Source organism: Stegostoma tigrinum, chromosome 23, assembly GCF_030684315.1.
Source record: "Stegostoma tigrinum isolate sSteTig4 chromosome 23, sSteTig4.hap1, whole genome shotgun sequence".
NCBI classification, from domain to species: domain Eukaryota; kingdom Metazoa; phylum Chordata; class Chondrichthyes; order Orectolobiformes; family Stegostomatidae; genus Stegostoma; species Stegostoma tigrinum.
Window position 1 is genome coordinate 17,982,465 of NC_081376.1, and position 17,768 is coordinate 18,000,232.

At 42.9% G+C, this 17,768-nt stretch overlaps 1 protein-coding gene across 3 annotated transcripts in view; it reads right to left on the reverse strand.

Annotated features, from left to right (window-relative positions):
• Nucleotides 1–3,089: 3,089 nt before the first annotated feature.
• The window catches only part of LOC125462539 (MICAL-like protein 2), an 88,003-nt gene continuing 73,324 nt past the window's right edge, over nucleotides 3,090–17,768 (reverse strand). For 2 of the 3 annotated variants that reach the window (XM_048552680.2, XM_048552679.2), the window contains exons 13-15: nucleotides 17,078–17,192; nucleotides 11,495–11,541; nucleotides 8,330–10,980 (exon numbers count right to left, since the gene is read on the reverse strand). In XM_048552680.2, the coding sequence (XP_048408637.2) occupies nucleotides 10,883–10,980; nucleotides 11,495–11,541; nucleotides 17,078–17,192 (260 nt within the window). In that variant the 3' untranslated portion in view covers nucleotides 8,330–10,882. Of the gene's footprint in view, nucleotides 3,273–8,329; nucleotides 10,981–11,494; nucleotides 11,542–17,077; nucleotides 17,193–17,768 lie in introns of those variants that run through there. The other variant, XM_048552678.2, reaches the window with a different exon arrangement.

Genomic DNA, 17,768 nt, shown 5'->3' on the forward strand with positions numbered 1-17,768 from the left:
GTTGTTGGGACTGCACTCCTGGCTTGTGGAAAATGTTCCATTACACTCCTGACTTTTGCCTTGTAGATGCTGGACAGGCTTTGAGGTGTTAGGGTATGAATTACTCACTGCAGAATCTCCAGGTTCTGACCTGCTGTTGCAGCCACCGCAGTCATATGGCTGGTCCAGTTCAATTTCTGGTCAGCTCTCACCATATGATGTTTAATAGTGGAGATTCATTGATGGTAATGCCATCGAATATCAAGCAAACTTGTTAGATTTTCTCTTGTTGGAAATGGCCAATGTCTGGCTCTTGTGTGACATGAATGTAACTTATCACTTATCAGCCCACGCTTGAATGTTGTCCAGGCCTTGCCACGTATGGAGAAAGACTACTTCTGTATTTCAGAAGTTGCAAGGATGCTGATCATTGTGCAATCATTCACAAACATCCCCACATCCAGTCTTTTGACGGACAGAAGCAACCCCGAGGACATCTGCAGTGACCTCCTGGGATGCTTGACCTCCAGTAATCACAAGCAACTTTCTTTGTGACAGTAGAGAGCTCCTCCTTGATTCCCATTAACTCCAGCTTTGCTAGGGTTCCTTGATCCACACTTGGTTACATGCGGCCTCGATGTCAAGTGCAGTTGCTCTCACATAACTGCTTGTGTTTAGCTCTTTTGTCCGTGTTGGGACCCAGGCTGTCACGGCATCATTGTTGTGGAAAATGAGTGTGAGTGATCAGATAGATCAAAGAGGATGAGGTGAAGTTGATTCTTCCCCCTTATTGATTCCCTCCCCACCTGCCACATGCCCAGGTTAGTCTGACCCCACTATCAAGGACATTTTTCCCACCTCATCTTTATCTGTCTTCCAGAGGGACTGTTCTCCCTGTGATTCCCTCGTCCGCTCCACACTCCCTACTAGCTCCACGACCCCGGCACTTGTCCCTGCAACTGCAGGAAGTGCTAAACCTGCCCCTACACCACCCACCTCACCCCCATCCCAGGCCCCAAGAAAACGTTCCACATTAAACAGATGTTCACCTGCACATCTGTTAATGTGGTATATTGCATCCACTGTTCCCGATGTGGCCTCCTCTACATCAGGGAAACCAAGCGGAGGCACGGAGACTGCTTTGTGGAACACCTACAGTCCGTTCGTGACAAATATCTGCACCTCCCAGTCATGATCCACTTAAACTCCCCCTCCCACTCTGAGGACTATATGACCATTCTAGGCCTCCTCCAGTGCCACAATGATGCCACCCAAAGGCTGCAGGAGCAGCATCTCATATTTCACTTGGGAACCCTGCAGCCCAATGGGCTCAATGTAGACTTCACAAGCTTCAAAACTTCCCTACCCCCAAACTCATCCCAAGACCAGCCCAGCTCGTCCCACCTCCTTGATCTGTCCGTCTTTTCTCCCACCTATTTGCTCCTCCCACCTCACTGACCAAACCACACCCCCACCACCTACCTACTAGCCTCATCCCCGCCTCCTTGACCTGTCCGTCTTCCTTCAACTAACCAGCCCCCATCCCAACTCCCTAACTATACTCACCTTTACTGGCTCTATCCCCGCCTCCTTGACCCGTCCGTCTTCTCTCCAACTATCTGCTCCTTTACCTACCTTCCATTGCTCCCCCTCTCTCTACTTATTTCAGACTGCCCTTCCCCTCCCCAATTTCTGAAGAAGGGTCCAGACCCTAAATGTCAGTTTCCTGCTCCTCTCATGCTTCCTGGCTTGCTGTGTTCCTCCAGCTCTACAGCTTGTTATCTCAGTCTCGTGGTTGTGTCCTTTAGGATTCTACCAACTCAACTAGTAATGGTGATGAGCGTGGTGACAGATATTGAAGTAGTCTTCCAGAGTATATTCTGTGCCGTTAACACTATAGTGCTTGTTGCACAAGCTGTTCAACAAGGAGAACTGGTACTTCACCTCCGGATGGTGGCTGGAGGTTTCGTTGCCCATGTGACTTGATGTCATGAGACTTCATGTTGTCCAAAGTCAATGTGAAGGGCTCCCAGGTCTGCTCCCTCTCGACTGTATACCACAGTGCTGCCACCTTATTGGGTATATCCAGTCTCACACCCAATGGTAACTGGGTCATTTTTTTCTACTCATTCATTCACAGAATGGAGGCATCACTGGATAATCCAACATTTTATTGCCCATCCCTAACTACCGTGAGGGCAGGAAGCATCCACCACATTGCAGTGTGTCTGGAGTTGCATGGAGGCCAGACCCAGGTGAGGATGGCAGTTTCCTTCTCTAAAGGACATTAGTGAACCAGATGGATTTTTCTGACAATCAGCAATGGTTTCGTGGTTATCGTTAGACTCTTACTTCTAGGTTTGTTATTGAATTCACATGGGGGATTGAGAATGTTGAGGAGGAGAAGGAGGACCTGAGTTCCCAGAGGGTTACCAGGGTCTCTGGATTAATAGTCTAGCAATAATACCACTCGTCCATTGCCCCCCTCAGCTGACATTGCCGAGAAGGGATGATTACAGGAGTATGACTAGGTTAGCCTGCTACTTGACTAGTCTTGTAGGACAGCCCTCCAAATTTTGGCATGAGCTCCCAGATGTTAGAAAGGAGAACTTTGCAGGGTCAGCAAGGAGGGCTGGGTTTTATTGTTGTCATTTTCAATGTCTCGGTCAATGCTGGGCGGTTCATCTGATTCATTTCTTTTCGAATTTACCGCAGTTTGATACAACTGACCAGCTTGTTAGGTTATTTCAAAGTCATATTACTGTGGGGCTGGGATCACAGACCAGGCCAGAACAATGTGCTCTTTCTCTGAAGGGCATTAATGGACAAGGTGGACTATCAACAAGGGACATTACAGACAGCAGGTTTTAATTCTAGGTTTATTAACTGAATTTAAATTCTACCAGCTGTTGTGGTGAAATTTGAACCAATGTTTGCCAAGCACTAGCCTGTGTCTTTAGACTGCTAGTCCTGTGACACTACTACTTCATCAGCTCTCACCGTTTTAGTCCTTAATCACCTCATTTCATGCAGATGAATTAAATATTGGAACCTTCAAAAAAGCCAAAAGGATACGGTCAAGAAAAATTGCATGGACAGAAGTTGCATCTCATCCCTGAAAATCCATGATTGTGGGTTTCTCAATGAGAATTTTCTGAGCCTCCTGCACCATCCAGGATGTTGTCCACAAGGGGGCAGGAAGCATCCTGTAGCATGACGTTCACTACCCACACCAAACACTGTCCTGGCCATGTGACCTGGAAACTCAGCCGATGACGTACGTCTCCTGTCTCCTGTAAAGCATCAAAAATGTTCATTAAATTTCCATCTGGCGAGCCCCAATTCAGTGGGGATGGCAGGTGTGGGCACTGTCTCCATCTGCTGGTGATACTTTGCTTCAACACAGTCTGAGGTTTTATGAAATGAAAGCAGATGTGGGCTATTGAAATATTGCTTTCATACCCTTCAGTTCCCTTGCTCCCTGCGGACTTCATCAATCCCAACAGATCCTTCAGCTCATTGACTAAAGAAGTCAATCCCTCCTCTGGATGCCCAGAGGGGCCCCTCACCTCCTTTCCAATTCTACAAGCCCAGCTGTCTCTGACATAACAGGTTGTTAATATTAGTTTCCCCTTTTAGCCTCTCAACAGGGGTGTTCCTAACTTACACTGTTGCCAGTGTTACAGCAACCACCAAGCATGATCTCCAGGCCATAAGAAAGTGGGGATCAAAGTGTATTATACTCTCAACAAAAAAAAAGTTCTCTGTTGTATGAGCAAAGGGAATGAATTCATTCATCACGGAGTCAGCCTGGAAAATTCCACTGCTAAATCCTGTGGTCAGAATGTGTTTGACCACAACCTGGGTCTACTTCACATGGAGTGGGGGAGAAGGAGAAGTGAGATGAGGGGGAGAGATGCAAGGGGCGTGCAGGGAGGTGGCAGGGAAGAGAGAGGGAGAGAGAGAGAGGGGGGGAGGAGGGGGGAGAGAGAGAGAGAGAGAGGGAAGGAGACTAGGGCTGGAAGGAAAAGAGGGCGGAGAGAGAGAGTAGGATGGCAATAGAGGAGGAGAGAGAGAGTAAGGGTGGCAGGATGGGAGGGAGAGAGAGAGTAGGGGTAGCAGGAGGAGAGGGGAGAGAGGGAGAGTAGGGGTGGTAGGAGGAGAGGGGAAAAGCAAGAGTTGGGGTGATGGGAAGAGAGGGGGAGAGAGAAAGTAAGTGTGACAGGAAGAGGGGGGAGAGAGAGAGTAGGGGTGACAGGAAGAGAGGGGGCGAGAGAGAGTAGGGGTGACAGGAAGAGAGGGGGAGAGAGAGTAAAGGTGACAGGAAGAAAGGGGGCGAGAAAGTAAGTGTGACAGGAAGAGAGGGGGAGTGCTTCGGTTGAATGGAAGGAAGAGGAATGAAAGAGATGAGCAAATGCTGAGGAACTGGGAGGGGAGAGTTGGAGGGAGGGTCAATTGAGAACAATCGTCCAACTCAAATCTCATATAAGCTGCAGTGTTGAATGAAAATATGAAAGGGAAATAGAGGCAGATAGTCTCTCATAGCTGACAGGAGTCAAACAATTTTGCTGAAGCAGGGAAATAGCCAAAATGTTGACTTTTCCTTTCCTCCTGATACTGCCTGGCCTGCTGTATTCTTCCAGCCTCCTGTTTGTCTATCTTGGATTCCAGCATCTGCAGTTCTTTTGTCTCTAAACAACTGAGCAGTTTTGCCAGCCCTCATATAACTTAAAGTTTTTTTTTAATTCGTTCATGGATGTGGGTATCACTGGCTAGGCCAGGATTTATTGCCCATCCCTAACTATCCAGAGGGCAGTTAGGAGTTAACCACATTGCTGTGAGTCTGGTGTCACAGGTAGGCCAACCAGGTATCGAAAGAAGATTTCCTTCCCTAAAGGGTATGAGTGAACCAAATGGGTTTTTCCTGACATTTGGTAATAGATTTGTGGTCATTACTAAACTCCTAATTCCTGATTATTATTGAATTCAACTTCCACCACTTGCCGTGGCAAGATTTGACCCAGTTCCCCAGAACTTTACCTGGGTCTTTGGACTGATAGTCTAGTGATAATACCACGTGGCAATTACTTAGGTGCAAGCCTTAGGTTTCTGAAGGATTGATATTAGTGCTTTAACAGTAGCGGCTCTGAATCAGAAAGGGAATTATCACTACTCTATTAAGCCAGACACCCGGGGACTCGGGTTTGAATCCTGCCATGGCAGATAGTGCAATTTGAATTCAATATAAATCTGGAATTAAGAGTCTAATGTTAACTGTGAAACTGTTGCCAATATTGATTAGATTCCCTACATTTTCAGGTTGAAACACCCATCTGGTTCCCTCATATCCCTCACAGAAGGAAATTGTCTACCTTTGCCTGGTCTTACCCACGTGTGACTCCAGTCGCACAGCAATGTGGTTGTCTCTTAACTTCTGGGCAATTAGAGATGGGCAATAAAAGTTGGACTTGCCTAGACAGTGACACCCATATCCTGTGAATGACTCAAAAAAAAAGCTTATGGGTTTAATCCAGGCTGATACTCTGATACAGTCCTGAGGGAGTGTTGCAGCTTGCAGCTTCTACTTTTTGGATATGATCTAAACCAAGACCCTGCCTTCCCTCCACAGTAGCGATCAAAGAATCTATAAAAACTAATTGGAAGATGTTCACCTACTTTTGTGGTCAATATATAGTCCCCAACCAACACCACTAAAAAAGATTATCTGGTCATTATCACATCAAGAATGTAGACCATTCTTACGTCATAAAAGTTGTTATATAAATGCAAGTTCTTCCTTTCAATAAAAAGTTTATATTTTTATATCTTTCTTAACATCATATAGCTGTGCTAGGAAGCTAAATTAGATACAGTGTCTCAAAAGGAAACATTAGAGCAGATGGCCAAAAGGTTGACCAAAAAGATGGGTTTAGAGGGGTGTCTTAAAGGGAGAAAGAGTGTTGCAGAAACGGAGAGGCTTAGGGAGAAAATTGTAGAGCTTGAGGTCTACGGAGTTGAAAGCACAGCCATCAATGGTGAAGTAATTAAAATGGAGGATGCTTAAGAGGCCAGAATTGGATGGGTACAAGTATCTTGTAGGGCAATGGGCCTGGAGATATTTACATGGGTAGGAGAGGGCAAAATTAGGGAAGATTTAAAAAGAGCGATGCATGTTTCAAAATCTGGGCACGCTCAACTGGAAAACTAATGTAAGTCAGCAAACATGGGGCTGATAGGTGAACACGACTGAGTGCAGAAAAGGACACACACATTGGAGTTCAGGAATAATCTCTAGTTCATGGAGGGTAGAATGTGGGAAGCTGGCCAGCAATGCATAGGTCCAGCTTGGAATGAAGGTTTGAGCAGCATATCGGCTGAGATGGAGGCAAAGAAATGGAGGAGAGAATCAATGATTATAGTGATGGCACAAATATGTTGGAAACACATCCCAGAGTCAAATATAACACAAAGCCTGCATGCAGATTGGTTTATATTCAGACTGTTCCCAGTGCAAGAGCTGAAGTCAGTAGCCAGCATTCAAAGCTTTCAACAGGGTCTAAAAACATTGTCTTCTATCTCATTGATATTTAATAAGAGGAAATTTCTGTGATTCCAGTACTGGTTATCAGAAAATCCCTCTGAATATTTAGTACTAATAGAGGAGTAGAGAAACTGGGGATAGTGTGCAAGTGGATATTATTAGTCTCCACGTGAAAACTAACATTGTCTTTCAGGTGATGTTACGAGAGGTGACAGCCAATGACATATACTTGGACATATGCAGACCACTGGGTATAAGGCGTATGAGCAGAATTAGGCCATTTAGCCCATCAAATCTGCTCTGAATTCCGATCATAGTTCAGAGGTTTCTCAATCCCATTCTCCTGCCTTCTCCCCATAACCTTTGATCTCCTTACTAATCAAGAACCTACCTATCTGTCTTAAATACACCCATTGACTTTTCTCCACAGCCCCCTGTGGCAATGAGTTCAATAGGCTCACCACCTTTTGGCTGAAGAAATTCCTTATCTCAGTTCCAAATGGTCATTCCTTCATTCTGTGGCTGTGCCCTCAGGTCCTAGTCTCTTCCACCAGTGGAAACATCTTCTCTACGCCCTCGCTATCTAGCCCTCTCAGTATTCTGTAAGTTTCAGTCAGATCCGCCCTCATCCTTCTAAACTCCATTGGTCTAGAGTCCTCAACTGCTCCTGGACGTAACAGTGAGAGAACAGGAAGAGAAAAACTTGCAATAATTCGATTAGAATGGAATCAGGTGAGAGCGGTCTGACCCAGCTGGACACCAGTGAAATGGCATTGCCAACTGTGTCAAAGATGGCAGACAGGTCGAGTAGCGTGAGGCTTGAAAGCTTACTTTTGTCAGATGACTTAATTTATGATTTTTAGAGTGATTTCAATCCAGTGGCAGAGGTGGAATCTCAGTAGAAGGGGCCTGAACGTGGGTTAGATGGTGCTAGATTTGAAAGATGGCAAAACATTCAAGCACTTGAAAGGCAGGTTAGGTAAGAGAAGGGGCTGGAGTTTGGAAAGACTGTGGAATTTTTAAAATAAATGATAATGGCAGATTTGAAGAGGGAGCATATGACCAGTATTAGCTAAAACAGGAAACAGAAAGGAAAGTTGGGTGGTCTGCACCTTCATGGGAATAGAGGAGAAAACAGGAGGTGGTCTTCCTGGAAAGTAAAGGGAAATTTTGCTGTAAAGTTTGGCTCGCTGTTACACAAATTCTTCCCGTTGACACCACAATTAAGCAATATGACCTTTTAAACCAAAAGCTGCTGCTTGTTAACCAATTCTTATAAATACAGTTGAGTCTCTCTCAGATTGATTTGGGACATGAGTTGTGTTATATGTGTCTAATGTCCTTCTGAAATAGTGCTTCAATAATCTCATCGGAAATCTCACAATGTGCCTGAAATATAACCTGAGAGAATTTGTCTTAAAACTGCACATAATGCACAGCAAACTGATTGAAGCGTAATTCCCAAACAGACTCATTTTGAATAACTCCAAGTTGGCTAAAAGGCAGATAAACAAAAGTTGCTATTAGCATCGGTTGAGAGGAATTCAGTTGGAATGACTGAGGGAAAATGGTAGTGTTTGTAAGCAGGAATCTGGATTCCTTGGAAATGTCACATATTTATGAATATATGCAGAGTGGAATTTGGACTGAATTCAAGTGTAAACATAAGTACAAGAGAAATAGCCCATTTGTTAGTGATAGCAAGATGATTTCAGTGAAAACTTCAGCGACAATTTAGACGAACATCTTTTTCCATTTTTTCTTATGTTTGAAATACAAATATTTCTTCCAATGAAAATTTGTCACAGGTTTAAAACTTATCTTTATTTTCAGTACAATTTTTTTTTATGAAACACATGCTTTAGTTTCCCCCCACCTTGTTAATGAAGTCTATTGTATTTAATATCCCACAATTTTTTACTGCTTTGACATTAGTACCTAGTCTGTGATGGGTAAGAATCAGCTACCATAATACTGGTCAAGCCTCGAGTAGTCAGTACCATTGGAACTTGCTTTAAATCATATCATCTGTTATATTTGTACTGCTCCAATATGGAAATTCACATCTCAGTTACAATCTACCAATGCTCTCAGGAGGTAGCTTTCTATCATTAAACTGAAGTTTGTCACCAATACCTTGGTCCTAGTTACTCCATTTCACAACTCCATTCTCCCCAACCACCCACTACCTATTCCAAAAGTTCTTCGTTCTGGACCACAACAGGGGGTAAGCAATTTGAGGTTTGCAAAATTCCTTCCAAGGCCCTGAACCCTCCCCACCTCTGCGATCTTCCTCAGTCCTACACTGTTTTTTCAGTGTTCCTCCATCGCAAACCACTTTCTTTGTCTATTATTGCAGTTGTGTCTTTAGCCATCTAAGCTCAGAAATCCCTCCTGATGCCCTTCTGCCTCTCTCTTCTCCATTAGGAATGTTGCTTAAAATCTTTCTTTCTGGCAAAACCTGCTCCTATCTGTCCTCTCATCTCCTTTAGCTTGGTCCAATAGTGAAGACTATCAGAGGTGTCATCTTTCAGATGAGATATTACACTGGAGGTCCTCTTTGTTCTTTGATTTAAAAGATCTATTCAAAACTGCAACAGTATGGTTCTGTCCAATCCTTGTCCCTCATCCAACATCACTGAAGATTATCTTTTTTTAATTGTTCATGGAAATTTGTTGTATTTCACATATTAAAGAAGATGACTAAACCTCAAAACATTCTTCACTGGCTACAAAGCCCTTTGGGACTTCTAGAGGTTGTGAAAGGCAGTATGCAAATCCAAGTCTTTCTTTCTCAAAAAAACAGCCTGACAGAACAGTACAACGTGATGAAATGGTGTGGGAAATAATGCAACACAACTCAAAGAAAGCTGAAAACTATTAATAAAATTCTACAAAATGAAGGACATGGTTCACCCCGAACATTTTACCAATTAAATCCAAAATCATCTCCCTTTTTCCTTCCCCAGATATGTGCCCAATAGTGCAGAACTGCAAAGATTGAAGCCTGGGGAGATCACAACCCATTATCAGAAGCAGTGTTTTTGAAGATGAATTTTCCAAACAGTCGTGGCTGTGATGCAGAGCTGTTAGCTCAGTTACAACTTGCTTTTTTGACAAAACAACATTACCAAAGAATAAGCCACTTTTTAAAAAAAAGCCTTCATACACAGCATCCTAAAGCTCAGCAATCTGATCCTCCAACTAATCCCCACCCCCTCCACAACTAACAGGACACTACCCACTACCCCTAACTAGTCTTCCCATCAAAGGAAGTGTAGAGCAATGGCTGTTCTGAGCACAATCTCATCTTTGGCAACACTCAGACAGAAATTGAGCAGATCCAAAAGGATTGAGAGAGCGAGCGAGAGCACGAGAACGAGAGAGAGCGAGAGAGCGAGAGAGAAGGACTGTACAGATACGGAGGACAATGGACAAGAAAATGAATGAACAGCCACACCTACCAGTCAATTATGGATTGCCATTGGTAGAGGTCATACAGCACATCTCAAGTCTGCTCATTTGACTGGTGAAAATACATACTACAGATGATTAGATGTAGAGAAAGTTAGCAAAAAACATTGCAAGAATGGCTTTAACCAAGGAAACATAGATCCCACTCATTTTAGGTATACTAGTAGGCATTACATCCATTCATTCTTACAAAATCAGTGTTCTTGGGCTTTCTTTGTCACTTCTTTATATTGAGGGAGAATATTCAGGTGTCTGAACATTGACATGGTCCTCCTTCAACTGCAACATGGTTGTGACTGCAGCTGCCTTGGCTCTAAGCTCAGGAATTGACTTCCTAAATCTCTCCACCTCTGGCTCTTCCTTAAAACCTATTACTTTGACCTACATTTTGGTCGCCTGCCATGGCTTTGCCTTACTTGGCTTTGTGTCAATGTTTGCCTGACAATCTTCCTGTAAAGCACTGTCAGAAAGCTCTGCTATGTGGTAGATGCTATATAACTGGAACTTTTTGTTGCTGTAGACATCGTCCAGTGACATGATCACATCTCCCTTTAAAAAGCAAATCTTACGTTCAAACCCTTGGAGCTTAGAAGAGGCTGACAGCATCCAGCACTGGTTCACTCCTCATTTTCCCAAGCAAATCAGCAAAGTACAGGATTTTGTTACTCTTAGTTTTTTTTTGCCACAGAATTCCATAGCAACAGGAAATATCCTGCTGTGCAAGCCCAGCACAAACAGCTTCCTTTATTCAGAGAACTAGGTTAATGCCACATAAGCGTTTAAGAGAGTTGCTTTCGATTATAACAAGTTTGCGACAGTAGCAGCTCAGTCAATAGCAGCTTGGCACTGAGAAAAGTACATGGCGATTTCTGAAGATGCCAGCTCACATTATTTTCCCTTTGGTTTGGCAGCAAATCCCTTCAGAAACTTTAATGGACTGAATTTGTTCCTCTTCTTCAGGTCGTGTTCTGTCTCCTTGCTCACGTCTGTCAAAGAGAAAAGAGGCAGACAGAGTGAGAGGTGGAGGGACGTGGAGGGGCAAGATGAAGTGGAGAGGGGGAGAGAAGGGTCAAAGAGAAAAGAGGATGAGAAACCAAAGAGAGATGGTTTCCAGATGCAAGAGGGGAGGGGTAAAAACAGTATGAAGGAGAGACGTAAGGGGTTAAAGGGAAAGAGGTTAGGAATAAGAAGGAGGGGGCTAGGAATGTGGGGAAGAAGAGATTTTTCTTTGAAATTCATTTGCAGGGTGAGGGCATTGCTGACCGGGCAGCATTTATGGTCGATCCAGAACTGCCCAAGAGGGCAGTTAAGATGTCAACCACATCGCTGTGGGTCTGGAGTCACATGTAAGCCAGACCAGTTTAAGGGATGGCAGTTTCCTTCCCTAAAGGACATTAGTGAAATTATGGAAAGGGGGAAAATGAGAAGGAAAGCAGAAGAGTATTGAAAAATGGTCCTTCTACATTTTAAAAAAATGATTAAAAAGTATTTTTTTCGTACCCATCCTTTTAATCATGGCTTCCATCATCTGGTCTTCTTCCATTTCTCTGTAATGGAAGAATACATCACAGGGTTACTGTATTTAAAAAACATAGCATTTCCCCTCCAGATCTATGCGTCTTCCTTGGCAATGTTAATAGATATAGCCCAGCTGCCAGTGGCCTCTATTCAGAGCCTCAATGATTGCTCGGTAATATGGCCAAAATGGAGACCCTCCCCACCATCCTGTAAGTAGGGACTTGGTTTCTGATCAGATGTATCCTTTCCATGCCTCAGCACATACTGACATTGCAGAGACACATGTCCGGATATATTGATAGGCGCACGCATACATCATAGACGGGGGCTGAATTGACAGTCTACATCTTTTATTATAAAGTATTTATCTGATTCTCCAAACTCAGATGAGGGGTCAGAAGGCCTGTTCTTAGCACCTCACAAGTTGTAACATGTCATTTTCAGATAATCCAGCTATCCTGAGAGTTACTTATGGCCTCCACAAGTTACCCTTTTCTGAACCATAGTTCCCAGCATGTTTGAGACATCTATTATAGATGGGACAGATTGCAGTCCATGAGGATCCCAGCTGGGGATCCTCATGGTCATCAGCAGACCTACACCCCATGTGGCTCTGATCATGGTAGAGTTGCAAATCAGTGCCATTCTCCCCTTCATCCTCCTGGCTGAGCATCAAAACCATGGAATGCTTGGAGAAGACAGGGCAAACCCAGGTTTCATGAAGATGATAAGGAATTCTGATAAGAGCTGCAGGAGGTCTAACTACCAGTTTTGTCAGATTTTATCTCTCCCATTGTGAGACAGATCACGTCAGCACCCTCTTTTTGCCCCTTCAGTTTTGTGGGTTATTCTCAGATCAGTCTTGTCATCCTGGGGTGCACCTTCACACTCAGGTGACTTGTAGTACTATTTATGGGTCTTTTTCAAAGTGGCAGGCAGTGACTGATGGGGCACTACAGGATCGGTGCTTGGGGCTTATCTATTATAAATGACCCGGATGATGGATTTAGTTTGCTGATGACACAGAACTAGGCAGGATTGAGAGTTATGCGGAGGATGCAAGGAGGCTTCAAGATGATTTAGACAAGTTGAGTGAGTGGGTAAACACATGGCAGGTATAGTGCAACATGGCTAAATGTGAAGCTACAGACTTAGGTGCAGTAAACAGAAAGACGGAGAGTAATTTAAAAATGATAAATTGGGAAATGTTGATGTACAAAGGGATCTGGCTATCTTTGTAAACCCATTAATGAAGGTGGAGCAAGTGCAGCAAGCAATTAAGAAAGCAAATGGTATACTGGCCTCCACAGTAAAAGGATTGGAGTTCAGAAGCAGCATTGTACTACTGCAGTTACACAGGGCCTCAGTGAGACCATAACTGGAGGACAATGCATAGTTTTGGTCTCCCTGCCTAAGAAAGGGTATACTTGCTATAGAGAGAGGTTCACCATGCTGATATAGGGCACTGTCATAGGAGGAGAGATTGGTTCAACTGGGCCTGTATGCACTGGAGTTTGGAAGGATGAGAGGGGATCTTATTGAAACATATAAAATTCTAAACAGGGCTCGACAGACTAGATGCACAGGAGACATTTTCCCAGGTTGGGGGCAAAGTCTCAGGATATGAGGTAGACTACTTAGGACTGAGATGAGGAAAGATTTCTTCACTGAAAGGGTCATGAACGTATGGAATTCTCTATCACAAAAGGCTGTGGAGGCCAAGTCACTGAATATATTCAAGAAGGAGATAAATAAATTTTGAGATTCTAAAGGCATCAAGGGCTATGGGGAATAAGTGGGAATATTTCTATTGAGAGAGAGGAACAGCCATGACTTTGATCAATGGTGGAGCAGGCTAGAAGAACTGAATGGCCTACTCCTGCTCCTAGCTTCTATGTTTCCACAGAGTTTTGTGACTATCTTTACTCCCATTCAGTTTAATTGCCATCCTAGGATAATGATTAGAGAGCAACTTATTTTTTGTATTCCATTTTGTTACTAGACTTAACCAATGCCACCACTGGATCCTTTCCAAAGGCTCTCACAGGAAAAAGGCAAGAATGAATTATCCAATCCAGCCCACTTCCCATAGCCCCATAAACTTAACCCTTGCATATGCACTATATATATATAACTTCCTTTTAAAAATTATTAAATCTGGCTCCACTATCCTTTTAGGTAGTGTTTTCCAGATCACAACAAACTAGGTAAAGAAAATAAAATCCTTATGTCGCTCCTGGTTCCTTCACCTGGTGTCCTTTATCAGATCTCATCTTATGCTTTAAATGACAAACAAACTTATTGAATCTGAACAGGCAAATAGATTACAGTCGTGTATTATAATTGCAGGTGTCAATATTCTATACAGATTACTTAAGAAGTAAATAACAATTTGTCACAATTTCTACATCAATTTGACAGTAATCTATTTAATAGTTTGATTTTTAGTCAAATCAATAGCAGCAGTCAATCAACATGAGGCTGGTCTCTCTAAAAGCTCCAGACTGATTTGATAGCTAAATAAGCAGCTCCTAAAATAAATTTAGTGGCTTGTAAAACTAGCAACCCCATTCAAAAGATTTTTGCACCTTAAACTAATTGTTCAGCATGTTTATATTTATGTTGTGTGGCTTAATTCCTCCCACAAGTCAACAGCGAAATACTAACTATGCAGCTTTTGGATGAAGTTAGGCTGTAAAACTGTTGACCAGTGCAGTGGGTTTTCAACTCCTCAGCTGTCAAGATTAAATCTCACTGCTCACAGACTGTTGCTGCCTAGCACGTTAAAGAGAACGCAAACTTCACATTTCAAAGCAGAAGTTCACAGTCTAGAAAACACTGGGCACAGCCCAAGCTCTCATTCCTCATGGTGTGATGCACTGCAGTATTCCCGAGAGTGAATCTCAACCGCAACACTGCTGAAGGTGGCAGTCATGAACGTCCAAGCCCCTGATAGTGACTAATAAGGTTTTCAAGTACTTTTTCCTCTCGCTGTCAGGTACCTTCCATAGCCACCAAGAGTAATGACCCGTAATGACCAGAGGTACCTATTATTTTATTCATGTATGGGTGACCAAATACATTATTCAACTTGAAAGGAATGACCTGCGATACCATTGGGAATTGCCTGTATTGAAATGGTTTCTTATCTGCAAATTTTATTTTTCTAAAGTTCTCTGGTTTGGCTCATTCCTTATTCTGGTGCCACTCCTGTAACACAGCTCATGTCCTGTTCATCGCCATTCCTTTACTCAATGATCTACAGTGGCCTCAAACTTGATAAACACTTTCTTTTAAAATTCTCGTCTGGGTGTATAAGGTGACTTTGCATAGTCTGGCTCCCCCCTATTTCTGTAATTCCCTACAGCATTCAGGATCTCTGCATTCTGTGATTATTCACTTCTTGCATACCCCCTTTGCCACCAATTCACCACGAGTATTTCTCTGCTTCCTGCTGTGCAGGCCCTAAACTCTGGAGTTTCATTCCTAAACTTCTCTGCCTCTTTCTTCCTATTATTAAGCCTATCTCTTTTAATTACCCCTTTCGATAATTCCTTGATGTCAATTTCTGCCTGAATTTATTGCTGGCAAGTACATGTTATTACGTTAAAGCTGCTAGATAAAGCAAGTTGTTGTTGTTGTTAGGGAAGCAGCCACTTAAATTTCCTGGCACTATGTCTTCCAGATAATGCAAAGCCTTATATGTTGCTCCTCGGTGATGTTAGCAAGAAACTGGTGAGAGCAGGAACCAGATACAGGGCAGATGGGCAGCATGGACAATACAATGAAGTTTCCACATTTGCTAAGTTTATTTCACATGGGAATTTCTCTTTAGATCAGCTGTGCACTTGCAGGCAGCAGTGAGTGGCAGTACGACAGATTGCCAGGATGGCATTCATCCACATGGCAGAGACAGGGTGACAGATGGCACACACATAACTATTCCTCTGTTTGCTGTGATTGGACAGTAGAGTGCAGTGCAAAATACTACGCCACGAATGGGTTAGTTAAAATTAAAACTGTTGGACAACTCCAAATCTTCAATAGAACTTTAAGGTGGTTTGATCATTGACAATTAAAGCCTATTGTCTCTGAGTTGGCAGACTAAAGCACTGAAATTCTCCTCGAACAGATTCTCGGAGGGTCCCCAGTAAAGTCAGTTCAGAGTTGTTTTTCCTGGTCAATAGTCATTTGAACACATGAATTAAGAGGAGTTCAAATAAGCTCAATATTGGCACTAAGCAGTCAAGCCTCATCGTGAAGTGGGACAAAGACCTATAATCCAGTACTTTATAAACCTGGCCTTGCTAATGACACACAGACTCGTGAGTTGATTCAAGATGCATTAATCCTTTGTGGGGAGGGAGGAGTAGGAAAGAAACACTCTAAGATCAGCTGAAATCATAGACATTACAATGAGAGTGGAGGCCGTTCAGGCTACCATTCAGATTATACTTGCTCTTCAGTTGTAATTCCCACCTGTTCCTTGTGTCTGTTTTTCTGATTATGACAGGGTTTGAAAAAGTTGAATGCAAATTGCTTGTTGTTGTAAATTAGAGGCACTTAGAATTGAATATTAATAGTGTCTACTGTTGTAGCATGAGATTTCATGTAACAGCTATTACAGCAACAATTAACTTTCCCAGCATAGGAAAACAAAATGAGAGAATTACAACACTGAGGTCACAATGTGCATTGAACTAGCGTCAACAATTTACCAAGTGGATAAATGGAGATGGACAAAGGTCAGCCAATGACATGAGTAGCTGTCCCAATCCCATAGGCCACAAATGTTCAGACAATTAATTGGCACAATATAGACTAACTGGGCCTAGAAATATAACCATAAGTCTCGGGGCCGAGGAGCAGTGTCTTCAGGGAGTTTGCATTGAGGAGTTCTCATTGGGCTGTCCTGAGAGAGGTGTCTTCTCCAGATGGAAGACAGACCAGAAGAAGATAAGGAAGACTTTAATAAGACTGAAACATTCTGCACCAATAGCCGGCTTATTCTCTGCTCTAAGTGAGTCATCCCCAGTTGTCACAGCTGTACGCTTTCCCAATCTCATTAACTAATGCAGCATATCCAAACCTCTGTTTCTTAACAAACTCAATAAACTGTAAGGAAATTCCGACAAATCATCAACTGCCTATATTAGGTAACTGTGGTCAGGAACCCCCTAAAATCCACATCACAGAGAAGGGTCAAAACACAAAGTTTAGAAGTGAAAATGAGGAAGTTGGCAATTTTTTGACCAAACAAGGTAATAAGAGCTAGGTGATAATTAATAGAAAAGGTTGTTGAATTAAATAGTCTACGTAGAATCAATATACCATAGATACAATTCTTGAGCTAGAATAGATTGGGGACATTGTGGCATTGTTCTCCATTGCAAACGGGCAGATTCACCACAGGAACTGACCTTATTCCTGATGCTAATATTTCTGCCTTCCCAATTCTGGCACAGCAAGAAAAGTTGGATATTCCCTAGCACCCACTCCTCACTAAACAACATCTTCACTGAAAGTCAGACACCTATACTGGAATCTGGATTGCACATCTCATACCTCACTCTGTCCTCATCCAGTCCATCGATGATTTCATTCCTGCCCTCCACTGTTCTCAATAGCTCTTCCATCAGCTCCTTTTCACGAAGGTGATCTCGCTCAGTTTTACTGTCCTCTGCAACGACAACAGATCAGAAAGAGAAAACTTTTGGTCAGCTGTCCTAATAAATTCTTACATGCCTTGGGACCAATTTTACTTCAGTCACACTCCTGTGAAAGGTCTTGGGCCATTTTATTACATTAAAAGATCTTGTATATGTAAAGTTACTGTTAATTATTGTTCAGTTTCTAATTTAGTCTCTGGGAACAGTTTAATTCACAGCATTATTTCTTAAATAGCATAGGTCATTTGAACAGGAGACAGACAAATGGAAGGTTTATTTGAAGTCACAGCTCCTTAAGAATTTCCTTCAAAAGCTTCCTTGGACTATCGCATGGCTTTTCTCTGACACAAGCCTATGATCTAGCTAAGCTCGGTAAATGTGTCTTTGACAGCTGAAAGAGCTTCCAGCACCCTGCTTTAGGGCAGGTTCGTCAGATTAGAACAGTTGTCAACACAGATAGTTTCTTACAAATAAAATGGAGAAATACTCAATAAGTCAGGGACCACCTGCGCAGGATGAAGCAGGGAACATTTCAAATCAATGATCATTCAGCAGAACTGGAAAAAATTTAGAAATTTGACAGTTTA